This window comes from Lonchura striata, chromosome Z, assembly GCF_050655825.1.
Source record: "Lonchura striata isolate lonStrDom1 chromosome Z, ASM5065582v1, whole genome shotgun sequence".
NCBI classification, from domain to species: domain Eukaryota; kingdom Metazoa; phylum Chordata; class Aves; order Passeriformes; family Estrildidae; genus Lonchura; species Lonchura striata.
Window position 1 is genome coordinate 17,643,000 of NC_140740.1, and position 26,933 is coordinate 17,669,932.

The 26,933-nt window shown below is 37.4% G+C and overlaps 1 protein-coding gene across 1 annotated transcript; it reads left to right on the forward strand.

Moving 5' to 3' along the window:
- Positions 1-63: 63 nt before the first annotated feature.
- On the forward strand, positions 64-26,483 carry OSTF1 (osteoclast stimulating factor 1). The gene is made up of 10 exons (XM_021541525.3): positions 64-245; positions 11,041-11,087; positions 11,721-11,771; positions 11,855-11,918; positions 13,122-13,175; positions 13,695-13,802; positions 14,255-14,304; positions 14,421-14,499; positions 14,963-15,061; positions 17,214-26,483. Exons 1-10 carry the CDS (start codon positions 212-214, stop codon positions 17,270-17,272), a joined length of 645 nt encoding a protein of 214 aa, XP_021397200.1. The 5' UTR covers positions 64-211; the 3' UTR covers positions 17,273-26,483.
- The last annotated feature ends 450 nt before the right edge of the window (positions 26,484-26,933 follow it).

Consider the following 26,933-nt stretch of genomic DNA (forward strand, 5'->3'; position numbering starts at 1 on the left):
ACGGCGCGGCGCGCGCTGATTGGCGGCGCGCCGCGCGGGGCCGGGACAGCGCGCGGGGCCCGCGGGGGCGGGAGGCGCCTCTCGAGCCGCCGCCGCCGCCGCCGCCGCGCACGGGCGCTGCCGGCGTTCGCACCGCCGCCTCCCGCCGCACACCCGCGCCCCGGCAGCCCATCGCCGTCGCGCTGCTCCCCCGTCCGTGCTTAGGTCAGCCATGTCCAAGCCGCCACCGAAACCGGCCAAGCCAGGTGAGGGAAGGACAGAGTGGCCCGGCCCGTCCTCGCCGTGCCGGCGCGCTGCTGCCGGCACGTGAATGGCTTGGGTTTCGGGTCTGCGCTCTCAGGCGGGGCCCGGGCCGCGGTGGGAGCGGGCAGAGCCGTCCTTCCGTTCCGGACCGCGCCCCGCCGCCATGAGCCTCGGCGCCGCACGCCCGGTGCCGGCGGGCAGGGCTGCCCCTCCCGGGGCTGGAGAGCAGAGGGCCGGGCCGGACCCCGCGCCCGCCCTAGCTCGGGAGGAGGTTCGCCAGTGCTCCCGAGTCGGAGCCGTCGCCCGAGGCAGGCTCCCCGTGCCGTGGGCTCGGCAAAGCCCTCTGGCCCCGGCCTTGCTCTTGCCGCGGTGCCCGGCGATGGCACTTGGAGTCGCGGCGTGCCCGGGCGGCGGTGGCCGTGCGGGGCTGCTGCTTGCGTAGCTTGAAAGGCACAGGAAACCTTCCGTCCTTTTAAGAAATAGCTTGAAATGCACAGGAAACCTTCCGTCCTTTTAAGAAACAGCGCTGAAGTACTCTGGGGTTCGCCTCGTGATTTCACGGATTGGCAATGGATTAACGCGTAAAATTAGTTTTATAGTATAGTCTCATGCAACAGTCTTCATCCTCAAAGGTGGAATCCGCTGTTTTCCCTTGTAGGACTCCTAACAGCCAGACGTTAAATGTGCTCCTCGAAATTCAAGTGTCAGTGTGCACCTCACCCTTTCTAGTGCATTTAATCATCAATGTGTAATGTGTTGCTCCTGTGTTTTTTACAAAAAAATTTACTGCAAAGCCGGTCTTCTAAACAAATTAGTAGCAACCATACTTTTTCTAAAAATAAATTGAAAAGCTATTGGAAATTGCACAGTTTTAAATCTTAGCATAGAAGTGGCATTTTTCAGGTAAACATACATTCTTCTGTCACAAGTTTAACCATTACCTTTAGGGTTTTGGGGTTTTTTAATTGAGGAATTGATCTGGAAAAGTTTAATGGCTATTTGTCATGTTTTTGTATCATCTGTCAGTGATAAGCTTAAATTCTTAATTAGAAATTAAAAATCCACTGTGATTTTAATTAAATAGATAAGTGGTTGATGCCTCCCAAACCAGGATCATCTGATCCCTAAGTACATCCAAATTTCAATTTTTTTTGCGCTTGGAATACTGTTTGAAATGCCGATGTAAAAAAAAAAAAAGTCTTAATTCTTAGCCTAATTGAGTATTTTCACTAGACAGATCATAAAACAAATTATTTAATTTGAAGTCAGTAAGTGCAGAAACAGTTTAGACCATTTAAACCATTAGTCTCATCCTGTCTGCAGAAGCAAAATCTGCTAAAGCTCTCTGGTTGTAATTTCATCTTCAGAAGAATTTCCTCTGCCCTGTAGTTTGCTAAGCTTCTTTGAAAACAGCTTACTTGATATGAAAAAGACAGTAATAAAAGCATTGCTGTTGTGGACTTTTACTGAAAATAATCAGTACTGAGGACATCTGCAGGCTTCTGAAAGGATGTGGTGTTTCACAGCTGAATATGTGTGAAAAATGGGATTTTCTGAAGACGTTGGTTACTCAGTTTTCCGTTTTTCAAGACGATGAGTTAAATTTAATGTGAGATTCTTAAGGAGTTAGAGGCTATAGCCCTGCCTGACTTACAGGAGCTCTCACTGAGAGCTCCCAGCTCTCAGACATACTCTGTCTAATACTAGGTGTCTCTGCCTAGTTTCATGGGTTGCAGTTTGTGGTGTGTTTGATCTGACAAAATGTGGACTGTCATGAAAAGGACAGGTAGGTCCCTTACCACCACCATCCCTTTCTGTTCCATTTAGTTACGTGACAAGTGGTGGTGCTCTCAACTTTTTTGTGTTCGGTTATTGGTATGTCTATGTAAGTTTATTTTATGTCTGATGAACTTGCTGAGCTGGTTTACCAGCATGAGTGCTTGACACAGCAAAAGGAAATTCGTAGGAGAAGGAAGACAAAGAAGGTGTAAAACATCTTGCTAATGACTTTCAGAGCTGATTAAGGATAATAAGATTAATTTTTCTAAATCCCTGACTTTTGAGGAGAGAAAATTTTATGGTATCTGTTGTGTTAGATTTTTTTCAAAGTAATTTTCTGAAAGTGATTGCCTTCTAGCATACTTCAAAATACCTCTGTAATTGCATGTCTGACTTCTCTATGTTATACAGAATACAGATAATACAGAATATAGATAATACACATTTGACACTGTACAAGAATTATTAGGGTTATATATAAATAACCCTATTATTTAAAGACATAAATATGGGAACTGCATATAGTAACATAGTTTCTACTGCAGTGGAAGGCTGTCTCTTTTGGTGTCATTTTGACTGTATTTGCTAGAATATCTTGGTGCCTTTGGCCAAGCTGTGTTGATTTTTCTTCAGTGATTATTAGGTATCAAGTCTATAAGCTCTGTCAGGAGAAAGCCTGTCAGGAAAGCTCTGTCAGGAAAGCCTGCTTGCATTGCTGATGAATTACTACAGTTCAGGACAGACAGAAGAGAAAACAAGACATTGATTGCTGTCATCCATTCCTGTGTGTTGGGGAAATAAGATGTGCAGATTGGACAGAGAAGGAGGGAAATATTTTGCTGGTGGGGAAGTGAAAATATATAGTGAAACAAATATCCTTTTTAACGACTCTGCTCAGTTCAGGGATTTTGGACATTAGTGCTTTAAAAGCATGGGGAAAAGAGGTGATATGAAGGAGGAAAACCAAATAGCTGTGACACTGTCATTTTCTTCAGTGCATGAGAGCATTTTTCTGACAGATTGCTTTTCTGTAAATCCTGTTCTATGCACAGCACATGAGGATTTCAGTTACAGAGAGATGGTTTTGACATCAACATATGTTAGACAATTGTGTTCGTGAGCACTTGAGCTAGTCTTCTGGGTCTGCAGTTAGCCCTTGGGTAAGGGGACTACATTGTTTCTAGAGACTCTTAAGTCTTTTAGCTTGTAGTGTTCTGAGGGTTTCTTTTTTAAAAGAAGTGCTTTGCTTTTCTCATGTAACTCTGTATCACTGTTTTCTAGCTGTAGTTTTTATTTAGACTATCAAAAATGGAATGGATTAGATGTAGAAAATAGCAGAAACGTACTTTTCTGTCGGCATTTTGCAAGAGTGGGGTTTCCTCTCCATCTTTAAGAAATCTGTTGATGTCTCAAACTACATTATTTTTTGCAGAGTTCATACCATGTTGAATATTAATCCTGTTTACAAAAGTTGCTTATTCAGTCCTTTGGATTTGATGAGCTTTAACGGCTTCTGCTTAGTTGTCTGTTACTTAAGCAGTGTTTTCTTGAAGAGTGCTGTCTGGTGATGTCTTTCTGATTAGAGCCTTATGTAGTGTGCAGCAAAAGCTTCTGGGGAGATGAAAGGGATGTTCCAATATTTTTAAAAAACCTTACTTTCATGTTCACAGTAAGATTTGTTGATCCTGGCCTAGAGTTGACACATTTATATTTTATGGAGAAATACCAGCGTTTGGACCAAGGAAATCAGAGCTTTAAATTACTCCAGTTGAGAGGGAGGCAGGAGGAAACATAAGGATTCAGCATAAAGGGTTGCTACCTCAGTGCACGTTTGTTGACTTTTCTCCCACTCCCACTTTTCTCCCAGCCATCTGAGTAAAAGTAGGATTCTTGACAAAAATACTTAGTTTGAGTCATAAACAAGTTCACCCCAATTCTAAGGTGAAGTAGGAGATGTGACAGCATTCACAGGAGCAGAACACTCGCATTGAGTCACATGCCTTAGGCCTTGGCAGTAGGCTTTAAATTTGGCATAAGTGATGGTGGTTTGGGTTTCTTCTGTACTCAAAAAAAGATTTCTGTTAGCTAGGAAGATGTGAGCATGTGATTGTGGGGAGTTACACTGCAATCATCAGGTCTGTGAGGAGAAAAATGTCAGATAAACAATTAAACAGTTCCCAGTCTGCTTTCAATATGAATTATAAACTTTCATTTCTGACCTCAAACCTTCTTATTGCTGCAAGTTGCTGAGACCTCCAGCAAGTTTCCTGTAAGTGAAGGTATGCTGGTATTCATAAAAATAAAATTGGTAAGAAACGGAAGATTTCAGCATCAGGCTATGACAGTGCCATTGTGTTAATTTATATCTTCTGTGAGAATATTTTTTACTCCTGATTTTCTGTAATGAAATGACATTTGCTCCTTCCATTCCAGATACTGATTAGTGCAGTCCATGATTGTTCCTGTTTGTCATCTAGGCTGGCACCAGTCTATCCTTTGCATTTTTTAGTATGCCCTTCCCCCCTCCCCCAACATGTACTCTCTATGTTCACTTCCCTTTTCTCACCAGTGTTACTTAGAAGTTGAAGATAGTTCTCTAAACACTGGGGACTCCACCTTTTTCTGTCTCCATTGTGGCAATCCTTAACTGCTGTGTCGAACTCTGCTGTGTCTGTGAGCAAAATGCCAAAGTACAAACGGCACTCTTGTAAAAAGTATTTCCAATACTTTTTTGTGTACCTGTTTGGAGGCCTGTGTGCAAAGCACCATGTTTTCCAATTCTGAATGCTACAGGCCTGGGCCAGAGAGTCTACAAAGCTTCCCAGAGGAAAAGGACCTGAGGGAGTTGGTTGACAGCTTTATAAACATGAGCCAGCCCAGGTACCCAAGAAGTCCCCTGGCATCCTGGCCTGCATGAAAAGTGGTGTGGGCAGCAGACAGTATCTGTCTCCCTGTACTGGTGCTGGTCAGGCTGCACCTCAAGTCTTGTGTCCTGTTCTGGGCCCCTCACTACAAAAAAGACACTGAGGTGCTTGAGAGTCCTGAGAAGGGCAGCGGAGCTGGTGAAGGGTCTGGAGAGTAGGTGGAATGAGGAGTGGCTGAGGGAGCTGGGGATGTTTATCCTGGAGAAAAGGAGGCTCAGGAGCCTTTGTTGCTTTTTATGACTATCTGAAGAGAGGTTGTACAAAGGTGTGTGCTTTCTTCTTGTCCCAAGTGACAAGTGGTGAGAGAAAATGGCCTCAAGTTGTGCCGTGGAAGTTAGGATTGGATATTAAGGAAAAATATATCACTGAAAGTGTTTATTGGAAATCGACTTAGCATATTTTCACCTTTTGGGCCATTTGCTGCATGTAGGGGTTCAAATTAGTTGTTTTCAATCAAGTTGGTGTTTGAGTAACTGATTCTGAGCTGTTTCTTGCATTATGGCAGCAAGGAGAAAGGTGGCTGATGAGAGACCAGGATTAGGTTGAACCATTTAAGAGTTTGATAGACTTGTGGTTTTTTAACTAACTGTAGATTACCATAGTCAATTCTGATTTTCTGCAGCACAGAGATTACCCCTCTGTGTACTGTGGGCACTGACAGTGCATTGTGACACACAGTGAGTCACTTCATCTTGAGTTAGTTTTTCTGATTTTATGGTAGTCTTGAGCTACTCATTCTTAATATAGCTAATGAAAAGATGCTGCATCAGGATCACTATGATTAGTAGCACCTTATTTAAGTCAGTAAGATTTGATTATGGCTCTTTATGGCAGATGCTAACAAAAGACTCATATCAGTCCAGTGGGGACAAGCCTTGCTAGGTCCTATGAACATTGACTTACCACCATCATTATTTTGTTTAAAATATGCATGTTTTGAACCGTGGACCATGTTGGGGTGGTTTTTGTTTGAGGATGTAATAATTGACAGCTAATGAAATTCCTCTCCTTTGATGCTGAAATTTCAGCCTAACACAAATACCTAATTAAGTAATGCCATGCAAGTATAGGTTGGTTTCTCGGGTTTTTTTCTTTTTTAGCTTTTCATTATGTGGATTGAAAGCAAGTAAGATAGAGTGGAGAATGTTTTGGTGGTAGAGGGGATTTTAATGCTAATGTCTGTGGCGGTTTAGAGAAGCTGGAGTAAAAGAACAGAAAGGAAGTGGGGGAAAAAAAAGTCAGCGTGAGAGAAACAGCAGCTCCTTGTTGCTGTGCTCCTTACTTAGCACTTCTATGGAAGCAGTCTTCTGTTAATGGTACTGCAGTTGGTTAAAAATAAACCTCAAAGTTGTAAGAAGAAAACAAAAATCTTTCAGTCTTTTAGAAAATTGTGTTTTGGTTTTGTGAGGTTCTTTTAATATTCAGTGTTATGAAGCACAGCAGGTATTTCTCTTCAGTACCTATCAGAAGCTGCGTTTTTAAGCTGTCATGACTGTTTAGTTTCTCTGTTTCATTGCTTTTATGCACTTAGTGGGGAAAGGATAATCTTAGAATTATGAGTCGTATGTTTCCCTTCCTCAGAAAAAGCTGGAGGAGTTTATAGGTAAGGTATTCACAATAAATTAAAGGGTGTGGGGTCGGCCCAACCTTACATTAGGTTTATGTTGCTAGTTACAGAGTTAGTTTGACTCCCTTACTGTGATGCATTGCTGAAGGGGGAGTGACTTGGGACGTTTGTACCTATTAAGTATGTATAATAAGTTAAATTTTTTGCTTGTTAAGTAGTTGATTTACAGACGTTTATTGCAAATTCCATAAGAAAGGAGAGGACAATCTTATAACTGAAGTTCGGGATTTGTGAGACTGAAATATTACTGGTTAATGTCTCAAATTTGCAAAAGCAAGGTGTGCTTTGCTGATGATATGGAAAATCAGGTGGAAAGAGCATGTGCACCAGAGGATGACCACAACAAATCAGCCCATGTTTATCAAGAAACTGGGGTTTGAGCCAGATAAGGGAAGAGGCCTATAAGTGTTTTATCATGTCTCCCCTTACACAGCTCAGGTGTGAAAACTCCCTTCTGTGGGGAAGGTATCAGACATTCACACTAAGCCTGAAGTTATTCATCCCTGCTAGTGGGGTATAACTAGCTCAACTATGCTGACTTGAAAGGCAGATGTCTTGTCTTAGGAGGTGCCATAAACCATCCAAAACCGCAACCCCAGACTAGTTTCTGAAGCCTTCCACTGGAGAGAGCTGCAGATGATCCACAGTGTTTTATCAGAGAGTGTTAATTTCTGCTCCCCTCTCAGAGATACCTGGGAATTCCCACCTGAACCTGAGCATATGATAATACATTTAACTTTGTGCTTCATGGGTTTTTCTCTATGGATCACAGTTGTGACTATCACTTTGATATGGACATCAAAATTGCTAGTCTTGTCACTGGGTCCATGGGTGGTGATATCTTTCTATTCTTATCCTTTCTTTCTTTATTTCTTCTCCTAACTTCTTCTGGAAATACATTGTAAACCTGACAAAAAAATTCCAGTCAAGGCCTTAGTAAATGCCCTGTATCTGGTTAAGTTAAAGCTGACTAAATTAAAGTTTCTGAAGTGCCTTAGTTTGTCTGGATTTTGCTTCAAAATTTGCCAAATACTTAATTCTACCTTAATGTTCTGAAAATTTGCGTGTAAAGGTTTGTTATTGAAAATTTTTGTTGTTTCTCTTGTACAGTGCTCTAAATGACTCAAACAACCTTCCCCTAAACCCACTGAGCAGAGCAGGGCACAACAGGACTGAAAAGAATACCCCTTTGAATCTGTCCCTGTGCTTAGAAAAAGACTTGTTGCAGGACAGATCACTGCTCTGTGCTTCCATGTACTTTTCTTTTAAAATGGATAACTGCTCTCATTAATCATGCTGAGAATAAAGTAATTCATGTGTGCCTCATGCATTGAAATTTTTAAAAAAGTGCATGTGCTCTGTGTTCTAGTTACTTTGTCCTTTAAAAGTATGTGATGGGGAGGTGCTGTCAGTCAACTTTGGTAAGTTCAAATCAATGCTCATTACTGGTTCGCCATCCTACCAGAATCTTGAAACATGGTTTATACTAGCGAAATGGTCGTAAGTGGAAACAAGAGAAAGACCTCAGGTGCTTTCTAAGTTTATGTGTCCTCCAAAGCAAAAATTACTGCCAGTGCAAGCTCTGTCTGTATGCCTAGAGATAGGTATTGCCAGATAAAAGTACTCACAGTGATTACAGGTACCCACGTGCCTAATAACATACAATTTCTCTGTGTTTGCTGAATGAGGATTCAAATCTAATATGCCCTTTGCATGCTAACATTTTATTTTAATCTTCTAGAATGCATTTTTGCATTTGAATTTTGTACCAAAAATCAAAATTTACAAATGCTGAAGTTCTCTTGTTCTGAGCTCTTAAATGAAGCAAAGTAAACAGGCTAAATATCTTTTTATTAAGAAATTTTTAAAAGATTGGTGCCAGTAATAAGTAGTATTTAACTTCAATATAAAGTACTATGAAATTAATATTCACGAGACCTGTAGTTCTATAGATGCACATCTGTACTTTGTGTTTCACCACAGAATAATGTTTTAGTGTGTGTGTTGGTCTGTCTGTGACACCACAGTTGGACATTTGGGGAAGTAACTCTCTGTTTCAGGTTTATAGAATTTTAAGAAACCCCACAAACAAATGAACAATGAATTGCCTTTTGTTTAAACAATGTACTAGCCATACTGTAATCAGCATCAGTATTTCCAGTCTTCTTTGTCTCCACAGGTGTGATAGCTTTAGATAATCTGTTGGCATGTATGCAGTATGTTAGCATGAAAGACACATGAAACACACCAATGCATGTTTCTACTTTCTCCCTGTCTTCTGCCATCTTCTCATTTCCCCTTTTAATATTTCTTACTCTTCCCTTTTGTTGTCCATTTCCTCCTCTTACGTTAAACACTGAAAATCGGTGCATGATTGTTGCATTCTCCATAGTTAGTGTGCAGTTCTGCCTTTTTTTTTTATGTCTTCTGTGTGAGAAAGTCAAGAAGGGTCAGTACTCCTGTCTTCCATCCTGTTGTGTCATCTCTTGTTCTTTGTTATTTTCTTTTTTTCTCTAATTTTTTTTTTTTTTTGTCATTGTTGCTTGGCTTCTCCACAGCTGCAGTTCACGTTTCATGCTAAAGCTCTTTGTTCCAGGATGCATTACTGTGTGCTGTCCTTGTTCATCATCACTGTATAGGTAGTAAACATCACTCAGGTTTCATTCTTTTTAGCAGTTACCACAGTTTGAAGTATTTTGTTTCTGGGGCAAAGATTTGAGAAGTATTGGACCTTCTATGTCTAGGAAATGGCTGCTGTGTGAAAGAGAGAACCAGCCAATAAAGCCAAATTGAATTCCTCTTATTAAAAATTAGGAACTGGGAGAAGCAATTACATATTGGGAAAAAAAAAATGTATAGTATCTACATGTACTTGGCAATGTGTTTACACAGATTCATCTTACTTTTCTAGTTTTACATGCACTTAGTCACAAGAAGCCTGATAATAGAGAACTACAGAAATGTGTTGCTTAGTTGTTTTGCCTTGGCAAGTGTGCCTTGGCATTGCTGTTGCTAGGGAATATCCAGAGGCATTTGAAAAATAGTTTAAGAGCCCACCCCAAGGAACGCTGAAAAATTGCAGTTGGGTGCCATCCTTCTTTCTCAAGGTGGTCAGCATATTCACCTTCAGAATGTCATTTCTAAAGCCCTTAAGTTAACTTTCTAAAATGTTCATTTTTGTGAGTAGGATTTTAGATACTGGGACTAAAAAGACTACATCTACTAGAAAAAAAATTACAAAATTCTAGAGATCATGTTTCTTAATTGGAAATGTAAAGGCTTATTCTTGAGACCTACTCAGTCTTTCCTGCTTATCTCCATTTAATAAACAATATGAAACATTGCTTTATTTTACAGTATGGCCTTTGGTAGTAAGTTCATCAGTTTCTCTTGAGGACACAAAATAGCCTGGACCTAATGTGACCTAAGTGACAGATTCTCCTGATGGATCAAAATCTGTAATTTTATACAAGTTAATCTGTATGAACACAGAGAGTGTAAGAACCTGTGTGTAACCTACACTTGCAAGTTTAGAACATTTAAAAGGAAATGAACCTACATGCTTAAGACTTCAGGTACCTAAAAGTAAACAATACAGAGCAGTCTGCCTAATATATTCCTCTCGTAAGTTCAATGGACTCCAGCAGTTTGACTAATAAAATTATGTAATGTGCATGTTTCTTCTATGTTATACTTTCTGTTCATGCTCTTGAAATGTACCGTTTGAATTGTAAAAATAAAGTTTGTAGGGAAGCTTCTTTTGCAGTGTATGAAATTTAATTAGAAACTCTCTGCATTAAGGTTATTTTTTCTTGGCTTGAATGCTGCTGTCAGTCCCTCCGAAGTGCCTATTAAAACATCGGTTAGCCACTCAGTGGAATTACAAACCCTATGCCTTATTTTAAGCATCTGAATAGAACAGGACATCAGTTGTACATTATATAGGACTTTGAGACCATTTGACATTTTTCTTTATGAGTTCTGTGTTACTGCATTATTTTCCTAATAATGACTGCAAGTAAGTGTAAGAACATGTTGGTGACATTGGTCGTTGGTTTGTTTCTTTCTTCATTCCTTAATTCTTTTGTCATTTGACAGATTTGATGTTACCAATAATAAATACACATGTATGAGTGTGTGAGGGTATATATGAGTGAAATTACTCTTTTCCTCATGAATGACAGCACTTCTGTTGCCGAGTGAGCTATAAAGACCACGTTAAGTGTGCAGAAGAGGTTACTTACATGTAACTGATCGGGTGGCCAGTTTCCTTCACAACTCATGTTGCTGGGTTTTTAACTCAGGCTGCTGAGTCTTTTCATCATAATTTTCTTTGATAGAGTGTAGCACAAAATCATTCAGCAACCGGCGTTAAGCTTAAGGAATGTATTTGGATTTAAGGGCTGCATTTAAAGGCATGATACTGGTACTGACTTTTTAATTGTGTTTTGTTTTGTTTTGTTTTAGGGCAGGTTAAAGTATTCAGGGCCCTGTATACATTTGAGCCCAGAACAGTAAGTACATCTAAACTTCAGTTGTTTGAGAGTCTTTCTTTTAACCTTGTCTATAATATTGCTTCAATTCTGCTATTATTGGCATATTAGACTTACTGTACTGAATTTTTAATAAACTATTGACGGATAGTCATTCTTAATGTGAATAAAACTGATTAATCATCAGTCACTTTTAAGAACAGCTCTGTTTAAAAGCAGCATGCTTTCTTATGTAGAATCAGTTATCTACAATTAAAGATCAGAAATCTTGAATAATTTGTTATTTATTCCAAAGACAGCAATGATAGTTGAGACCTAAGAGATCTGGAGAACTGGGAGCAACCAAAAAGAGTTCCCAAATGAAGTTAACAAACCTAAGAGATATTTCAGTGCTTCTTTTGCACAGTGCTTTATTGGAAAGGCCACAGTCTTCCTCTGTTGCTAGAAAGTCTTTGTGTCTTCCTGTGTTGATCCAGAAAGTTAGCTGTAAGCAAGTCAAACTATGGGCTGTCAGGCTGTTGTCTTGGTGATGGAGAATATTTGAGTTATCATTCTTTTGAATTAAGAGATTAATGTATTCTGACTTATCCAGGCATTTGTTTTTCCTACATACACCCATTCAAATATATTTGATTACTTTTTTTTTTTTTAAAGCCAGATGAACTGTACTTTGAAGAAGGAGATATCATTTACATCTCAGACATGGTGAGTCTAAGACATCCCACACAGACTGACTACTTCTGAGATGCAATATATCCCATCTGAAATATTTTCCATTTTCTCTGCAGAGTGATACAAATTGGTGGAAAGGAACTTGCAAAGGGAGAACTGGACTAATTCCAAGCAACTATGGTAAAGTCTAGAATATTTTTATTTGGTAAGATCATTGACAATTAAAGGAAATCACTAAATAAAAGGATATCTTCTCAAAAATAGACCACAGTATTGGTACTTAACAGTACTCCACCATGTATTTCAGAATACATCTATCTGCAGTATCAGTTACCACTGTACATCAGCAGTGGAGAAGCTACCTTGTGTTTTCATAACCTAGGGATAGCTTGAGTTTGCTGAGTGTTCATGTTTCTGGTTATGCACCTAACAGATACTGAGATAATGTTTTGAGGGGAAGAACACTTGGATCTAAAGGATGGAGTTTTGCTTGCCTTTTGCTGTTTTTTTTTTAGTGAATATATTCTGCCACAGAAAACATTAGTTTCTTGGGGTTTGCACCATGTTAAATATCCCATATATGTTTAGACTGAACAGAAACTGCTTTTTCAGATTCAACTAAATCACTTTTAAAAGCCATGAGTACAGACAACACAACACAATTCCCCAAGTCCTGCTAGGAATTACAGGTAGAGTAGCAGTGTCTCCTGACGGATTGCGTCACAACTTCCAATGTGACTTAGGTTGATTCATGTTGCCCCTTCTTCAGTAGGAGACATTATGGTAGCAATGTGTTGTTTCCCTGCCCTGTAGTTGGTAGAAATATATTAATAGAAATCTATGGTGTAGTCATTGAGGCTACATCAATTTCCAAACTGACTCTACTCTTGTTGTCTGCCAGAGACAGGTCATGCACTATTAATATGCAAGAAGACTAATTTATACATACTGCATATCTACATTCAAATGTCCTTTGAATATTGAAGTAAATATTTAAAATAAACCAAACAATGTATTCATTCATGTTCCCATTGAGATTATTTGTAAAGCTTCAATTTTAGACCAGGGTGAAAGGGCTGGTGTCTCTGTCTGCACATTTGCAAAAAATCCATGTATAAGCAGAACAGAAGCTTTTGTGGACCTTAAGAATACATAGTACTAGGACCACATCTTCTGATTTAGACCAGCTGTGCAATGTGATGCTGTTTGAAGTTTTCACAAGGTTTTCTCTGAATCAGTTTCCCATAAACTGGAAATTAAAGTGCATCTCACTGGTCTGTCACTCACAAATCTCTTTACAATTTAGAATCAAATATGTTTTGTTTCCATACAGGTTTCAAGTACATGTTTCAGAAGTAGTTAGAATGTACTCTTTTGTTTCAGTGGCTGAGCAAGCAGAGTCTATTGATAATCCACTGCATGAAGCTGCCAAACGAGGTATGTTCAGTGTTTCAGTTGTGTGATGCTAAAGAGCAATTTGCTTGTTTTCTATTATAATAAGAATAGTAATAACAATAACAACAACAACAATATTAATATAATAATTATAATATAATATTTAGAACGAACATTTGCTGCCTGTTTTGCTTGTCTTGCTTCTTGAGCAAGTCATCTGGTAAGGTTTACTGCTTTGAAAAGGTGAAATACTGCCTGGTGGAATTGCCCTCTGCCTATACAGAGGAAGTGTGGTACCATCCATTGAACAACATAGGGATATAAAGGTCTTCTTGGAATGGAAGAAAAGATATTTGGTAAGGCTTAGTATGACTCTGTCATTATTTGTTATGACTAGGTATGACTGGTTATTCAATGAATTATAAATCTTGCTGCTAATTGCTTCCTTTCTTCTGAAGTTCATGGGACGACTGACACGGTTTAGAAAGTACTGTTTACCTGTAATGGTTCTTTTAACTTTCCAAACAAAAAACGATCATAGAGACTGATTTTGTCTTTCAGGCAATCTGAGCTGGTTGAGAGAGTGTTTGGATAATCGAGTTGGTGTCAATGGGTTAGACAAAGCTGGAAACACAGCTCTGTATTGGGCGTGCCATGGAGGCCATAAAGGTATCAGAGCATTAATTTGAAATTATTGTTCTCTGGTTTTCTTGTTATGTTTGTTAGGCTGATGGATAAAATTGCACTGCTAAATAATAAAGCCAGGCATTTTTCAATGTAATTCTATTTTTTTCTTTAATAAAAATCAGGCTAGGAGGTACATTCATCTCCATCCAAGTGCTATGTGTTTTGTTCTTGCTGTTGAAGGAGGCATGCTCATTAGTGTAACTTAGAGGCAGAGTCAAAGGACAGATGAAAAAGAGCTGTGGTATTATTTGGATTTCTTCATGCAGAAGCATTTTTTGTGAGTAATTGTTTTTTGCCCAATGCAGTCTGATTTACAGATTTTAATTAGCTGATTTGATTGGTCTTTCATTGAATCTTAACAACAGTGAATGCAAAAATAGCATAATTTCTTTCCACTAAATTCTTCTCTTATCATCTCTCCCTGTTTTCTGCAGATGTAGTAGATGTCCTGCTTACCCAGGCAAACCTAGAGTTAAACCAACAGGTAGGTTGAATCCATAGATCCTTAAGAATAGAGGTGTGATGTTACTCACCCTTGGTAGAAGCTGAAAGTTTTTTTGCTGCATTTTAATCCTGTTGCTTTTCCCTCTAACTCCACAGAACAAATTGGGAGACACAGCTTTGCATGCTGCTGCATGGAAAGGTTATGCAGATATTGTAGAGATGCTGCTGGAAAAGGGTAAAGATCTTCACCAAGGTTTCAACAATCTGTGTACATACTGGATTCCTGAATGTTTAATTTGTATTTCTTAAGTATTTCTGTATAACTCAGGTACAATCTTTAGCCAGCTCATGTGCCTGACTTGCAGGAAAAGTCTTGCAAAAAATTCTGGCAGCTGTGGAAGGTAGACATCTCACCAGGTCAAGATAATTTCATCCTGCTTTACAGAAAAATTAGGCACTTAAACCCCAGAACAGCAATGACATCTGCTTCTTAAAAAGGAAGAGCACCCAGCAAGTTTCCTGAACAGCTGTAGCTTATGCAAGAGCATCCAAAGCTTTTGGTCTGCTTCAGGGCAGTCAGCACCTCAGATTCCCTTGTCCATTACTGTTCTACCCACATTAGCAAAAAACATATCATAATGGCATTGGTTGAGAAATAACTGCATTTGTGATTCATGATGAAAATTTTCTTCATGAAGGGGCAAGAACAGATCTGAAAAACAACGAGAAGAAACTGGCTTTAGATATGGCAACAAATGCAGCTTGTGCTTCTTTGCTTAAGAAGAAACAGAGCGCAGGTATTTTTGATTTTGTTTTTCTGATAATTTTGCTTTTGGAGAATTAATACTTTAGCCAAATACCAATATACTGATAGCCATAAAAACTATTTGGCAAGTACATGGGCTAAGAATTGTGTTTGGAAGGGCTTGCTTGAGAGAGTTAGTTTAGAGCTATGATAGAAAGATAGTTGATCACATGCCGTGCTGCAGACTCCACACAAAATGCCAACTTGTATCATCAAGAGGCAAAAGAGTTCAGAAGGTGTGAAAATACTAAGGGAAGATACAAAAATAGACAACAGGCCCTTCAGGCAAAATGAAAGCAAGGATGGAGCATACCACAAGGGAGAGGGTACAAGAATCTAGCAATGTCCTTGTCTTTCTCCATACCCTTGTCTGTTCCTCCAAACTTAAGCCAAACAAGCACCAATGTATGATCCTCCTTTTCTTAGTGCTAAATTTTTTTGCTTTCTTATTTCTGTGTGTCTCTGAGTGACTGAGAAATAAAGAATGCTTTCAGGTGTTAATTAAAATAGTCTCACTGCCTCCAACTGTCTTTATCTCTCCTAATAGCACAGGGTACATGTCCAAAAGAGTTAGAAGCTATTTTAAAAAGCTAAAGACTGAATTGTTCAGTGTTGTGTAACTACTATTGCCTGTAGCTTTCAGGAAGATGAAGTATAGCTGGAAACTCTTAAGTGGAACAAGAAATCACTTTAAAACACAGGCAGGGTTATAGTTGAGTTTGGTGGGATATGCAGTACAGCAGTTGTATCATCTCAGGTCTAGTGAGAGCACAGGGAGTGCTAACCTGCAGGAGCCTAGAGGTTATGGTAATTAAATCGAGGAATAGCTGACTGCAACTTGAGAAGGTCAGGAAGAGCTATTGCAACAAAAATATTGTTCTGCTCTTTGGTAGAGTAAAATCAGGATTTCCCAGAAAACTGGCAAATTATTTCTTCAAATCTTGGTTCTTAAGAAAGCAGTTGTAAAATAGGGCAGATGTCCTTCTCTAGGTATGTGTGTGTGTATGTATATATATATATTATATGCATGTGTATATATATACGCACACCTTTCTATCTTCACATGTACATACATTAATTCATACATATATAATATTTTCCTAAAGTTACTTGATCCCTATTTGGAACACTTCGTTCATCTTTGCATGTTGATTGTAGGCACCTGCAACAGGTGTTTTCTCTCTTCTGATGTCCCAATAATTATACTAATGTTTTACTTCCTGATGCTAAGTAACCAATCTACTTCTTCATGCCCTTTAAATAAATTTTGTTTCAATGAGTAACTGATTTTTTGTCTTAGTCACCTCATCTATCACCAGTGTCTGGTAATTTCACTCCCTGTCTTTTTTTTTCTTGCCTTGATAGAACAATTGATATTCTCAATGTAACTCAGTTTCAGTATTAGTATCCTTGTTCATTTTTCTGTCTCAGTTTGGTATTTTATAATATCTCTGACACCTCTGATCTGTATACTTTTCTTGCATTTTGTATTTTCTTGGTTATTTTCACTAATTTAATTTTTCTGTCTCTGTTCTCTGCATTTAAGTATTTCCTATGTCTGGATGTGAAACACTGTTCTTTTTCAGAGGTTCAGTTCTATATCAGCAGTCTTCTCCCTTGTTCTTGTTTACATAAGTCTTCTATCATAGTCCATCTCTAAAAGTGTTTTGTTGGAGGAAGCTTACTTTGTCTCCACTTCAATGTTCAAAATTATGTTTTACATGTACAGATAGATATTCAAATGTCAATTGCTGAAGTACTTTCTAAAAAATTTAAGTTATTAAAATCATATCGTAGAAATGCAAAAGGATTGTGTAAATTGTGCTGCTAAACAGGGGAGCAGAAGAAATGTACAGAAGAAATTTAATTTGTACTTTATTGAAATATGACCCCTTCAGCACAGGGCTCTGCAATTTCTTCTTTTCCTGTTCTCCCTTTGCTGTTCCTTCTCCTAAAAATGAGAGTCATTTTTGTCACTTAGATTTCTTTTCTCAAAACAGTTGAGCAGGTTCATTTTAAACTTACTCATTTTTCTTGTTCCAGAAATCTAGGATAACATGGGTTATCACTCTTGTGAATAATGTTAGTCTTGTTTCCTCTGTGCCTGGTATTTTCAGTACTCTTTAAATTTTGCTTCTTTGCAGGTACAGTCCGAACATTGAGTAATGCAGAGGAATACCTTGATGATGAAGACTCTGATTAGCGTTTTTAACTCCATATGGAAAACTATAACTTGCATTGTTTTCAAAACATATCTTCACAACTGTACAAATATCTCACTTAGAGTATTGGAATATAGCATATTAATGAGAGGGTGAAATCCTGCTTTGCAAAGGAATAATCTTCATGTAGCCAGATGTCACATTTTAAATCAGTGTTCCTTTTTGGAATTATCACAGAGAAAGTGTGGCATACCTTTATCACTGAATATGGCAGAGAACCATCTTCTAAACTCACAAGTTTCATCTCAGGCCTTCCCAGCAAGTACCGTGTATCTCTGGAATACTGAAAGGTCCTTGTGGGACAGCAGGACACCCCTGCTAATTTTTCACCAAATCCCACTAGATAGATATTCTTTCATGCAGCTAATGCTGACAATCAGTACTGGCTGGCAGGCATAAATGGAGATGCTGCCATGTTTGCCCTCATGGGAGACAGAATTGCAAAGTTTGATTTTTAATTTTGGTAAAATTTTTTCTCTTCCTTCCTCCATTCCTCTGAATGACCTGAGACAAGCTGCCTCAGGAATGCTTTGTCTTCTCTGTTGCTGTGGGCCCAATCCCTGAAATATAACACAGGTGAAAGGCTTGCTTAAGTCAAGTTTGCTTTAGAAATTCACTTGGATTTTATGGCTTAATTATTTTGCTTTTTGAAGTGTATTATGCTGATACTATTTGTAGTGAAAGGAAGACAAAATATTTTTATATTTATCCTGCCTAAAATTTTTTAATACTGATCTTTTATTTTCTTTTTTTTTTGCAAGTGCTCTTATGTCTTGTCCTAAATTACCTCAAAGATTAAGTGTGTTTGAAGTAATGAGGGAAAATGTGCATCAAATATACCACAGGTATCTTTAGAAGAGCTACCTGAAGCTGAATGAACATTTTTAAAATGTATTGCTGCTTCCTGTAAATTGAAAGAAAAATGGAAAATAAATTCAGCTAATTTAAATCTTCCCTGCCAAATTAAAAATAAGTATTTCCTTCAGATTGCTCAAGTAGCTGTAGCCTAATATTGCACATTTCTAAAAGATACTTTCTTATTGTGATGGTAAGTAAATGTTACAAGTATTTGAGATACAATCTCATTTTCAATTTTTTCTTGCTAACTTCTCTAATAGAGACTTCTAACAAACTCATTCTAATGCATCAATCTGTGATACTAAAACAAAACCAAAAAAATGAGAAAAATAAGGACAAAAAAAGCTCTTGTGACAGACTGGGGATAAATTAAAAGCTTTTGTGGGAGTCTGGGGATAAATTAAAATCACACTAAGTATTTAAAAGATTTTAAAAAGTCTAGAGCACTCCTAATTTCCCATTTTTAAAAATATATTGAGCCAGATTTTTATTTTTATCATCCCGCAAAGAACTAGATGCCAGTAAAGCTTGTTAAGCCATTACCAAAGTGTTTGATTGACCAGAACTGTTTAAGGTGGGGACATTGCACAAACAGTCATCTGCAGATGTAATTCTAGACTGTTTAAATATTAAACCTATAGAACAATGTTTTAGCCCTATGCAATACTGTGGTTACATGAACAGTAATGTTTTATTTTGTGTGAACTTGAAGATCCTAGAGGGAAAGAAATAAAAACCAAAGCCACCAATTTTTTCTCTCTAGCTTTGATTAGAATGGTTGTTGAACATAACTCATTATATTTGATACTGTTGTGCTTCACATTTTATCAGCCAGCTCTTTTAGTAGCTCAGCCTGTTATAATAGTAAAGCCACATGTTATACTGCATACTGTTGATTAAAATTATGCAATTCCAAAGTGCAAGCTTTAAAGTCCTGTAATGAGAGGCAAGAAGGTTCAGGTATCTGTTACATGAGTCTTTTTCCTGCAAAAACAAAGCTCACAAGCTTAAAATTCTTCAGTGTCACAGGACATGGAGAAAATGGCTCAAATCACTGTTTTTTCTATGGAGCTTTGAAGGCGGAGTCTCTATTCATAAATAACTCTTAATATAATGTTTTCTGCTGCCATGGGTGCATCAGCCTGCAAGGAAGAGGTTATGCTCCTGTCTGCATAATTAACAGCTGCCAGAAGACCCTGTGTTCTTCTGCAAACAGATCTAAGTGCTGCACAGGAATGAGGACAGAAGCACAAGTTGAACCCAAGGATTGCATCCAGAGTTCTTGCCTGAGTGTCCTGAAAGAAGCACATTTACATCAAAAGGCACCTATGGAGTGCTGTCATTTTTTTCCAGGACAAAAATTACTGCTTTTTTTTTTTTTTCCCTGCAAATTTGTTTTTCTTTATGAAACTGTCTATTTGTCTTGTGAAATACAAATCACTGTGAAAGCTTTCAGGCAATAAATTAGTTTTTGTCTAACTCCAAGAGTAAAGTTTTGATTAAAAAAACCAAAACAACCCAACATAATAAAAAAACCCAAAAACCCCAAGACAAATGTCTTACAGCTAGAAGAAATTACAGCTGAAGTAAGCTAATACAGCATCTTACTAGTTATGCAAACCTACTTGCTCCCACTACTTCAATGTTTGTACCACTACAGACTTATTTGACTTTAAGACTTTTTCCAAAGGCAGGTACATTCAGGTATGTGGCAATAAGAAAAACAGGGGATTTAGAAACAACAAAAGAAAAGTTTTCAAGCTCATGGTATCTTAGAACTGAAAATTGAAGGATTATTCTGGCCTTCTACTTCTGGTTGAATTAATGTGTGTGCTTTTCTATTGAAAATCAGCTGTGTTCCCATCAGAAGTGTTGTGCTGTTAGGGAATAGAAATTGTTTAGATTGATTTGAAGCTCTTGGAAACTGAATTAGTACATTTTCTGTTGGCTTCATTAGAGGAATCAAATGCTTGATCCCTGTTTTATAGAAGGAAAAAAATGGGACATTTCTTGCATTGTCTTTAGTATAGTTATTAGATTCTTGATAATTTTGAAATTAATATGTTGTTTTTCTAAGACAAAGCCCATCTTACTGAATTCCACTCTTATGCGTCCTATCAGCTGAAATGTAATTTGCCTAAAACAGTTAAGGTCACACTAAATATTTAAACTGAGTGGCTCATTTTCTAACAAAGTCTCCGACTTTGAACACTGACTTCTTATTTCTGGATATATTATTGTGTTTCTTGTGTTTGATTTTTATATCAAAGACCAAAGATTGCTGAAAGTAAGTTAGCCTGACCTTGTGGCCATTTAATTTGTATGCTGCAAAGTCAGATGTTTGAGCATGCAGTGCACATCAAAATTAAAAATCTGTTTGCAGCCATTGCTACCTTCTAAGGAAACCGTTGAAACCATAGAGTAACAAATAATAGACCATCAGTCATCTGCTTCATGAGACAGATAAAAGCTGAAGTTACTAGAAGTGTTTCAGGACAATATTAGTCGACTGTACTTTGATCTTATCAGAAGACAAAAACAAGCAGAAATAGTTTTGAAGAACTTGGAACAGAAATCTTCATAAGAAATTAGTTTGATACAAATCAATATCCTAATTTGCTAAATAAATAAAAAAGTAAGTGCTGTGTTGGTTTTGGTTGTTTGGGTTTTTTTCTTGAAGCTATGCATTTAACCAACAGAAGCTAAAAATAAGACAATACTACAAAAGCATTTCAGAAAAAAAATGATTTTGCATAACTAGTTCTGGAACAGAATGTTGACTGGTGGTAGTGTCTGCCTGTGGCAGAAAAAAATCTGCCAAGTGCCCATTTACCTGATGCCTTTTGTTTCAGTTGATACTGAAGATGATGTGTCCCATCTGTGGCCTTTTCTAGAAAGCCGCATCTTACTTAATCCTCCTACCAAGGTTAGTAGTCCTCCTTTGGGTTCTGTAGAGTAGTCCATAGAACACCAGAGAATTCTGGAAGACCTTCCTCTTGTGACAATGCTAACCTATGAGCAATGCCACTGGGAAAAGTAATGTGGTCCAGTTAATGTTCACCCTCACAGTTACAAAAACAGGATTGTGTCCTGTGGTTGTGAGCAACTCCTGAAATCAGAGGCTGAAGGAATCTCTTGCAGAGATAATAGTATATTAGGTGGGATTTTTAAAGTAAATGTGCAGCAGTACAGAACTTGTCAGGGTACCAGCGCTCAGATGTTACGTGTGTCAAGTTTATGCAGGCAGGAAAGGGTCTGTAACTTGCGCTGTTCCCTTGCAAGTTACTCCTTTCCTGGAAATTCTGAAGCACATATTAGAGTAACTGTCTCTTCTGTTCTTTTTCTCTATATCTAGAAATGGACTTCTCACTTTCAGGAAATGTAGTGAGAATTAATATAAAATGGGTAGGAAGACTCAAAGTGCCACAAGAAAATGGGACATTGGGAAGTTGGATATGATCAAACTTCTGATTTGAAATCTCAAGCATGTCTCTGGAATCCAGTGAAGATATATGGGCAATGGAGGACCTCTCTTGTTAAGCTCAGCACAAATATGTATTTGTTTTCTTGATTTACATTGTAAAATGTAAATAATGTACATAAAGTACATTTTTGCTCACAGCTTTACTGCAGTCATACCACCAATTACGTCTACAGGGACATAATGAAATTAATGACCATCTTCAGTCTGTTTTGACCATCTTCAGACATGCTTAACATAAAATTAGAATCAAATGCTCACAATTTCTGTTCCATTTCAATGTGTCTTTCTTGTTCAGCAGACTTATACAGCACATGTAGTTTCATAGTGTTAGTAAATTACTCAGACTTTGTTAATTAAAAGCTCTAATTTTATCTTTTCATAAATTCCTTAAAAACTAGTATGCTTCTCAATCTATCAATTTTTCACTTCTCTTTTATACTTTTCCTGAAGATTGCTGTTTAAGCCATTCTCCTAGAAAATTCCAGCTGCATAGCTATGAGTTTGAAATGGAAGAAGAATGAAAAAATAAAAATTATGTCTGGCCTACATGCACTTACACTGAAAGCAAAAGTAAAAACTATTTTGTTGACCAAAACATTGTGTTAGACGTACATTGAGTAGTGGGCATTGTAATTAAGAGAAACTTAGATTGATTAGCCTGAGCTAGCATTTACTTTAGCTTTAACAACCCCCGTCTAGTCAGATAATGTGATTGCAATTCAAGTTACAATTCTATGAGTACTTTCCTGAAAAACAGTTCTCACATGGAGTTACAACAGTGGAGAGTCATGTCATAATAAGATTTTGATCAAACTTCATTCTGCTAAAAGATTATAGAGTGCTCTGAGTCAGACAAGGATAATTCAACAGTTCAGATCAGAGGCTTAACCACAGAGAGTATGTTCTCATCTGTTGGACAATATCAGAAGAATTTTCATAGGCTTCTTCCAGCTAGTGCTGAAAGTTTTTAATTGCTTCCAGTAGGTATGACAAGATTATTCAAACTAAATGAGTTTGAAGTGAAAAACCAATATTACACACAAGAAAATAGGTGGAAAGGGTCTGGTGGTGCTCATATTTAATTAGGAGTAATTTCCATTCAGTTTTAACTGAACCCAGCCTATATCAGACACAGTTTCAGCAGTTTTCCAACCACTTAAAGATTCTGGTTTATTTATGTTCTTTTAGGAAAACTTCAGTTTAATTGTATATTTCCATTTTATGGGCTGTTAGCTGTTAATTTGCTGAGCTCTAACTTTGTACTTTTCCTGGTTACACCAGTTGCTGCAGCCTACAAGCTATTACTCTTTGATTTCAATCTAGTACTCAGAAAGTTTAAATGATATTTAATGTTGTTGTACTAGGCTTAGCTTTCCATTTGTTCAAACTGGATGACTGTCTGAAGTGCCATATCCTTACTGCATTTAAAAAGTACCTTGAAATTTAAAGAAAAGGGGAAAAATAACAAATGTAAGCCTAGAGCATAGAAACTCATGTTAGATGCAAAAAGGCGAGAGCGCAATATGGAATCTCTCTGGAAAAGCAATAGAAAGGCCATTATTTAAGTATCTACACACCAATATAACAGCATTAGTTTTGTGTAAATCCATACAGACAGCCTGAAATATTTCTTACCTGACTGTGTAATTGAAGTATGCACATATCTATTTTGGCTTTCTTCAATTTAGTTTAATTTAGTTTCTAAAATCACCATTTGTCTGAAATTACTTTATGATTTCCAGGATGTATTTGCTTTGGCCTTAAGTTAAATAATTCCAGTCTCGTGAGAAAAGTAAAAAATATTTTTCATATATCTAATGTTTTTACATAACTAACTTAATGCTTGGAGACATGAGTTGAAAAATAAATCTGCTTTGTATTTCATGTATTAAGACACAGGTTGAAAAATTCTGCTTCTTACTAAGAGCTGTGAGCATTACTAATGTAATACTTCTTGCTTCCCTGTGTGAGAAGAGAGTTTGATCCAAACTCTTGTATATATTGTGTATATATATTACTGATTTTTGTTCCTAAATGTCTGAGCTTTACTATTTAATCAATAATTTTCTTTTTATTTTAAGTAAAGTTATGTAAACTAATGATTTCTTGCATGCTGTGCTCTAAAAATTGATCACACATCTGACTTGATCTATCCAAATGCATCACTTCCATTACCTTTTGAAATGGACTTTGCTAATGAGCTAAATGGTTTCCTATTTGGATTTAAAGAGCAAAGCTGAATTATTTTGCTTTTCATTTCAATTCTGCAGACCTCACTACATTCTCTGTGCAATTCTGTTTTCTATGTTGACCAGACTCTGGTCACTGAGCTATACAAACAAACTCACTGTGCACGGTGTCTACAGACAGACTTTGCAAAGTGCAGCTGGAGTCAAGGACACTGAAGCTAAAAAGCAGTGCCCAGTCTCTCGATTTCTGGTTAGGGGTGACATAACCTTCTTAATGTAAAAATATGTACATACCAGCCAGCAGAGCATGATGTGATTAGTAGAACCTGATCGGTTCTACTAATAAAAATGCATGTATCATTTTCCCATATTGAGCAGTTTTAATAAATATAAACACTAAATTTACATGATTGTTTACCCTGTGATTGCAGTGGAACTTATTAATTTGGATTGAAAAAAAGATCCAGGCACTTTGCAAAAATCTATTAAAAAATCCTCCAGTAATTTACTTTCATTTCTCTAGATAAATATGTCTTTGCCTACTTGACTGATGTTCTCATGATCTAAACTTGCAGTGAATGCAGAGCACGATGTGTAACTAAGTGCAACCAATAACAACATTTTCAGACATAGAGCAGAAGTCCAGACATGATCTGAAATCAATCATACTGTTTCCAGTACTCTAACAAAACAGCTTTTTTCCCCATAAAAATATAAATATAAAAATGCTTTATGTAAATACCTTTCTGTTTAGCCCAGGGAATTAATAAAGAAATAGAAAAGAGAGGTAAGAGCAATTACTTGCTTATGTTTGTGGTTAATCAATTTCGCACTCCCTTATGATTTGAGATACCTCTCTCCTTAAAACAAGATAGCAACTTTTTTTCTAGTAATTTGATTTACAAACTGTCCATCAATAACTTAAGAATATTACTTGGTTCTAAGCTTTAAAGGCAGAAACAGACATAATTTGTAGGCAAGACAAGTCGCATTCTCAATTATCTTAATATTATTGACATATGCAACTATTTGACGTAGTTGTAATGCAGCAGACTTAACTGCACTGAGTTCTGCACTAGAGTGCATGATTCTAATGGGACTAAGTGAGAAGGAGGTTTGGCTCGTCTTTGTCAAGCATCAAAAATTTGATAAGCTTTGACATGATCTTCTGCTCACCCACTGTCAGGACCATGCACATACACATCCCCTTCCCATTATATAATGTACAGCTCTGCTTCACCAAAGGTCTAGAAAAAACACTATTTTCTGCTGCAGTTTTCTTAAGTACATGTTAATATTTGTGTTCTCATGGAGAGGCCTTTTGAGAAATACACAGTAATGTCCCATATGAATTGTTCTAAGGAATCAAGGTATTAGAGTAAGCAAAGCTCAAGATGCTAGAGAACTAATACAGCTACTCAAGGAAAAAATATAATATGAATATTATAATTCATTGATTTTAGAAGCCATGTTGAAGTATTGTCCAAGTCCTTAATGTGAAAAATTTTAAATATTCTTAATGATGAGTATTTAAAGCTTGAGCATAATCCTGACCCCCAGAAAATTCCAGGGAGATAGAAGTAAACCAGTGTGTCAATACATAGGAAGTGAAAGCAGCAAAGCTGCACTAGGGCTGCAGAAATTTGATATGATGGAATTTTCCAATAAGGGCCTAGATGACTCATTAAATTGATGATGCTATTTGTGAAGAGGACCCATTTTCAGAACCAGCATATCTATTCTCATACTATATACAACTTAATGTTGCATGATATTCAAATATAATTGCAGTGTCTTGCATCTCAGAAAAAGGTCTATTTTGGCAAATCTTTTAAATCCTAATAATTGTGTAAAAACAACTTTATTGGAATTTACAATCGTTATTGACCAGATCAGTGGTTGTAATAGCAAACTTGTGAAATAGTAAATGATGATGCTGTTTCTTATTAACAAATATTAAATGTATTTTAGGTAATGAAGTGTATTTTAGGAAAGCAGGGTGCAAAGTTATAGACCTAGGAAGGAGGAGCAAAGAGAACAAACACCATAAGAGAACACTGAATGGTGATTTTGCTCAGGCTCCCTTATATCAATTTCATCCTCTGTTCTTTTCCCAGTTCTTTCCAGTCCTTGCTGTGTTTGAAGGATAAGTCAGTCATTCTATGTCTTTCAGCACACAGCAACTGAGGGTGATACATTTATTATGGATTTGGAGGTTTTGAGGTTTTTGGTTTGGGGGAGAGGTGATGTGCAAGTGTGAATAAGATATTGTTCTGTTAAATTATTGATTTGTAGCAGAAAAAAAAACAAGTATGTAATATCACTGCAAAGCCAGCCCTATGAGCTCACTTTATACAGTCTTTCTCCACAAACGCTAGAGCACCTGTAGCAATCCAAGCAATCAGATTTTGTGACAGCATTTGGCGATCTGCTGTGAAAGAGTTCAGAAGTGAAATGAGAAAAGGGTTGGATTAAAAAAAAAGAAAAAAATACCTGAAACTTTCTGATTCACTTTTACTGGTATTTAAGTCTGCAAGACTGTCATACTTTATATATGGCCATAGTCACATTTTATAGATTATGTTCTTAGATGTGAGTGTATTTTACCAGTTCAATTAAACCTTTTCATACTAATATAAAAATAAATCATAAGGGCCAAAACTGCTGTTTCTAGTGTCATTTTACAGTGGGGTGGCATTTTTCTATGATTGTGTATTACTGCTCTGCAGGTCCATTTTTCTGCTAATTTTTAACTCGGTGTGGTTTTGCCCTCCTACACACACTGATGCATATATCCACTGCAGAAATTTTTTTTAAGCTGAAGCCAGTTCCAAGCTAACAACCTTCTTTATTCCATAAAAGCCCATTTAAGCTGTAAGATTCTCTTTGTCCTTTTTATTTGTTTGTTTGTTTGGGGTTTTTTTGGTTTTGTTTTTTCTTGATCACATCTCTTCCCTGCAAAATGTTAAAAGCTTCTACATTCATGAAAAAATTCAGACCAGCTTCCATTCCTTCTGTAGATACCCCTGGGTCACCATCCTTAAGCAAGCTAGTTTACATCTGGAGGTTAATAGTTGGGTTTGCTTTTTATGTATCACCATATAGAAACTT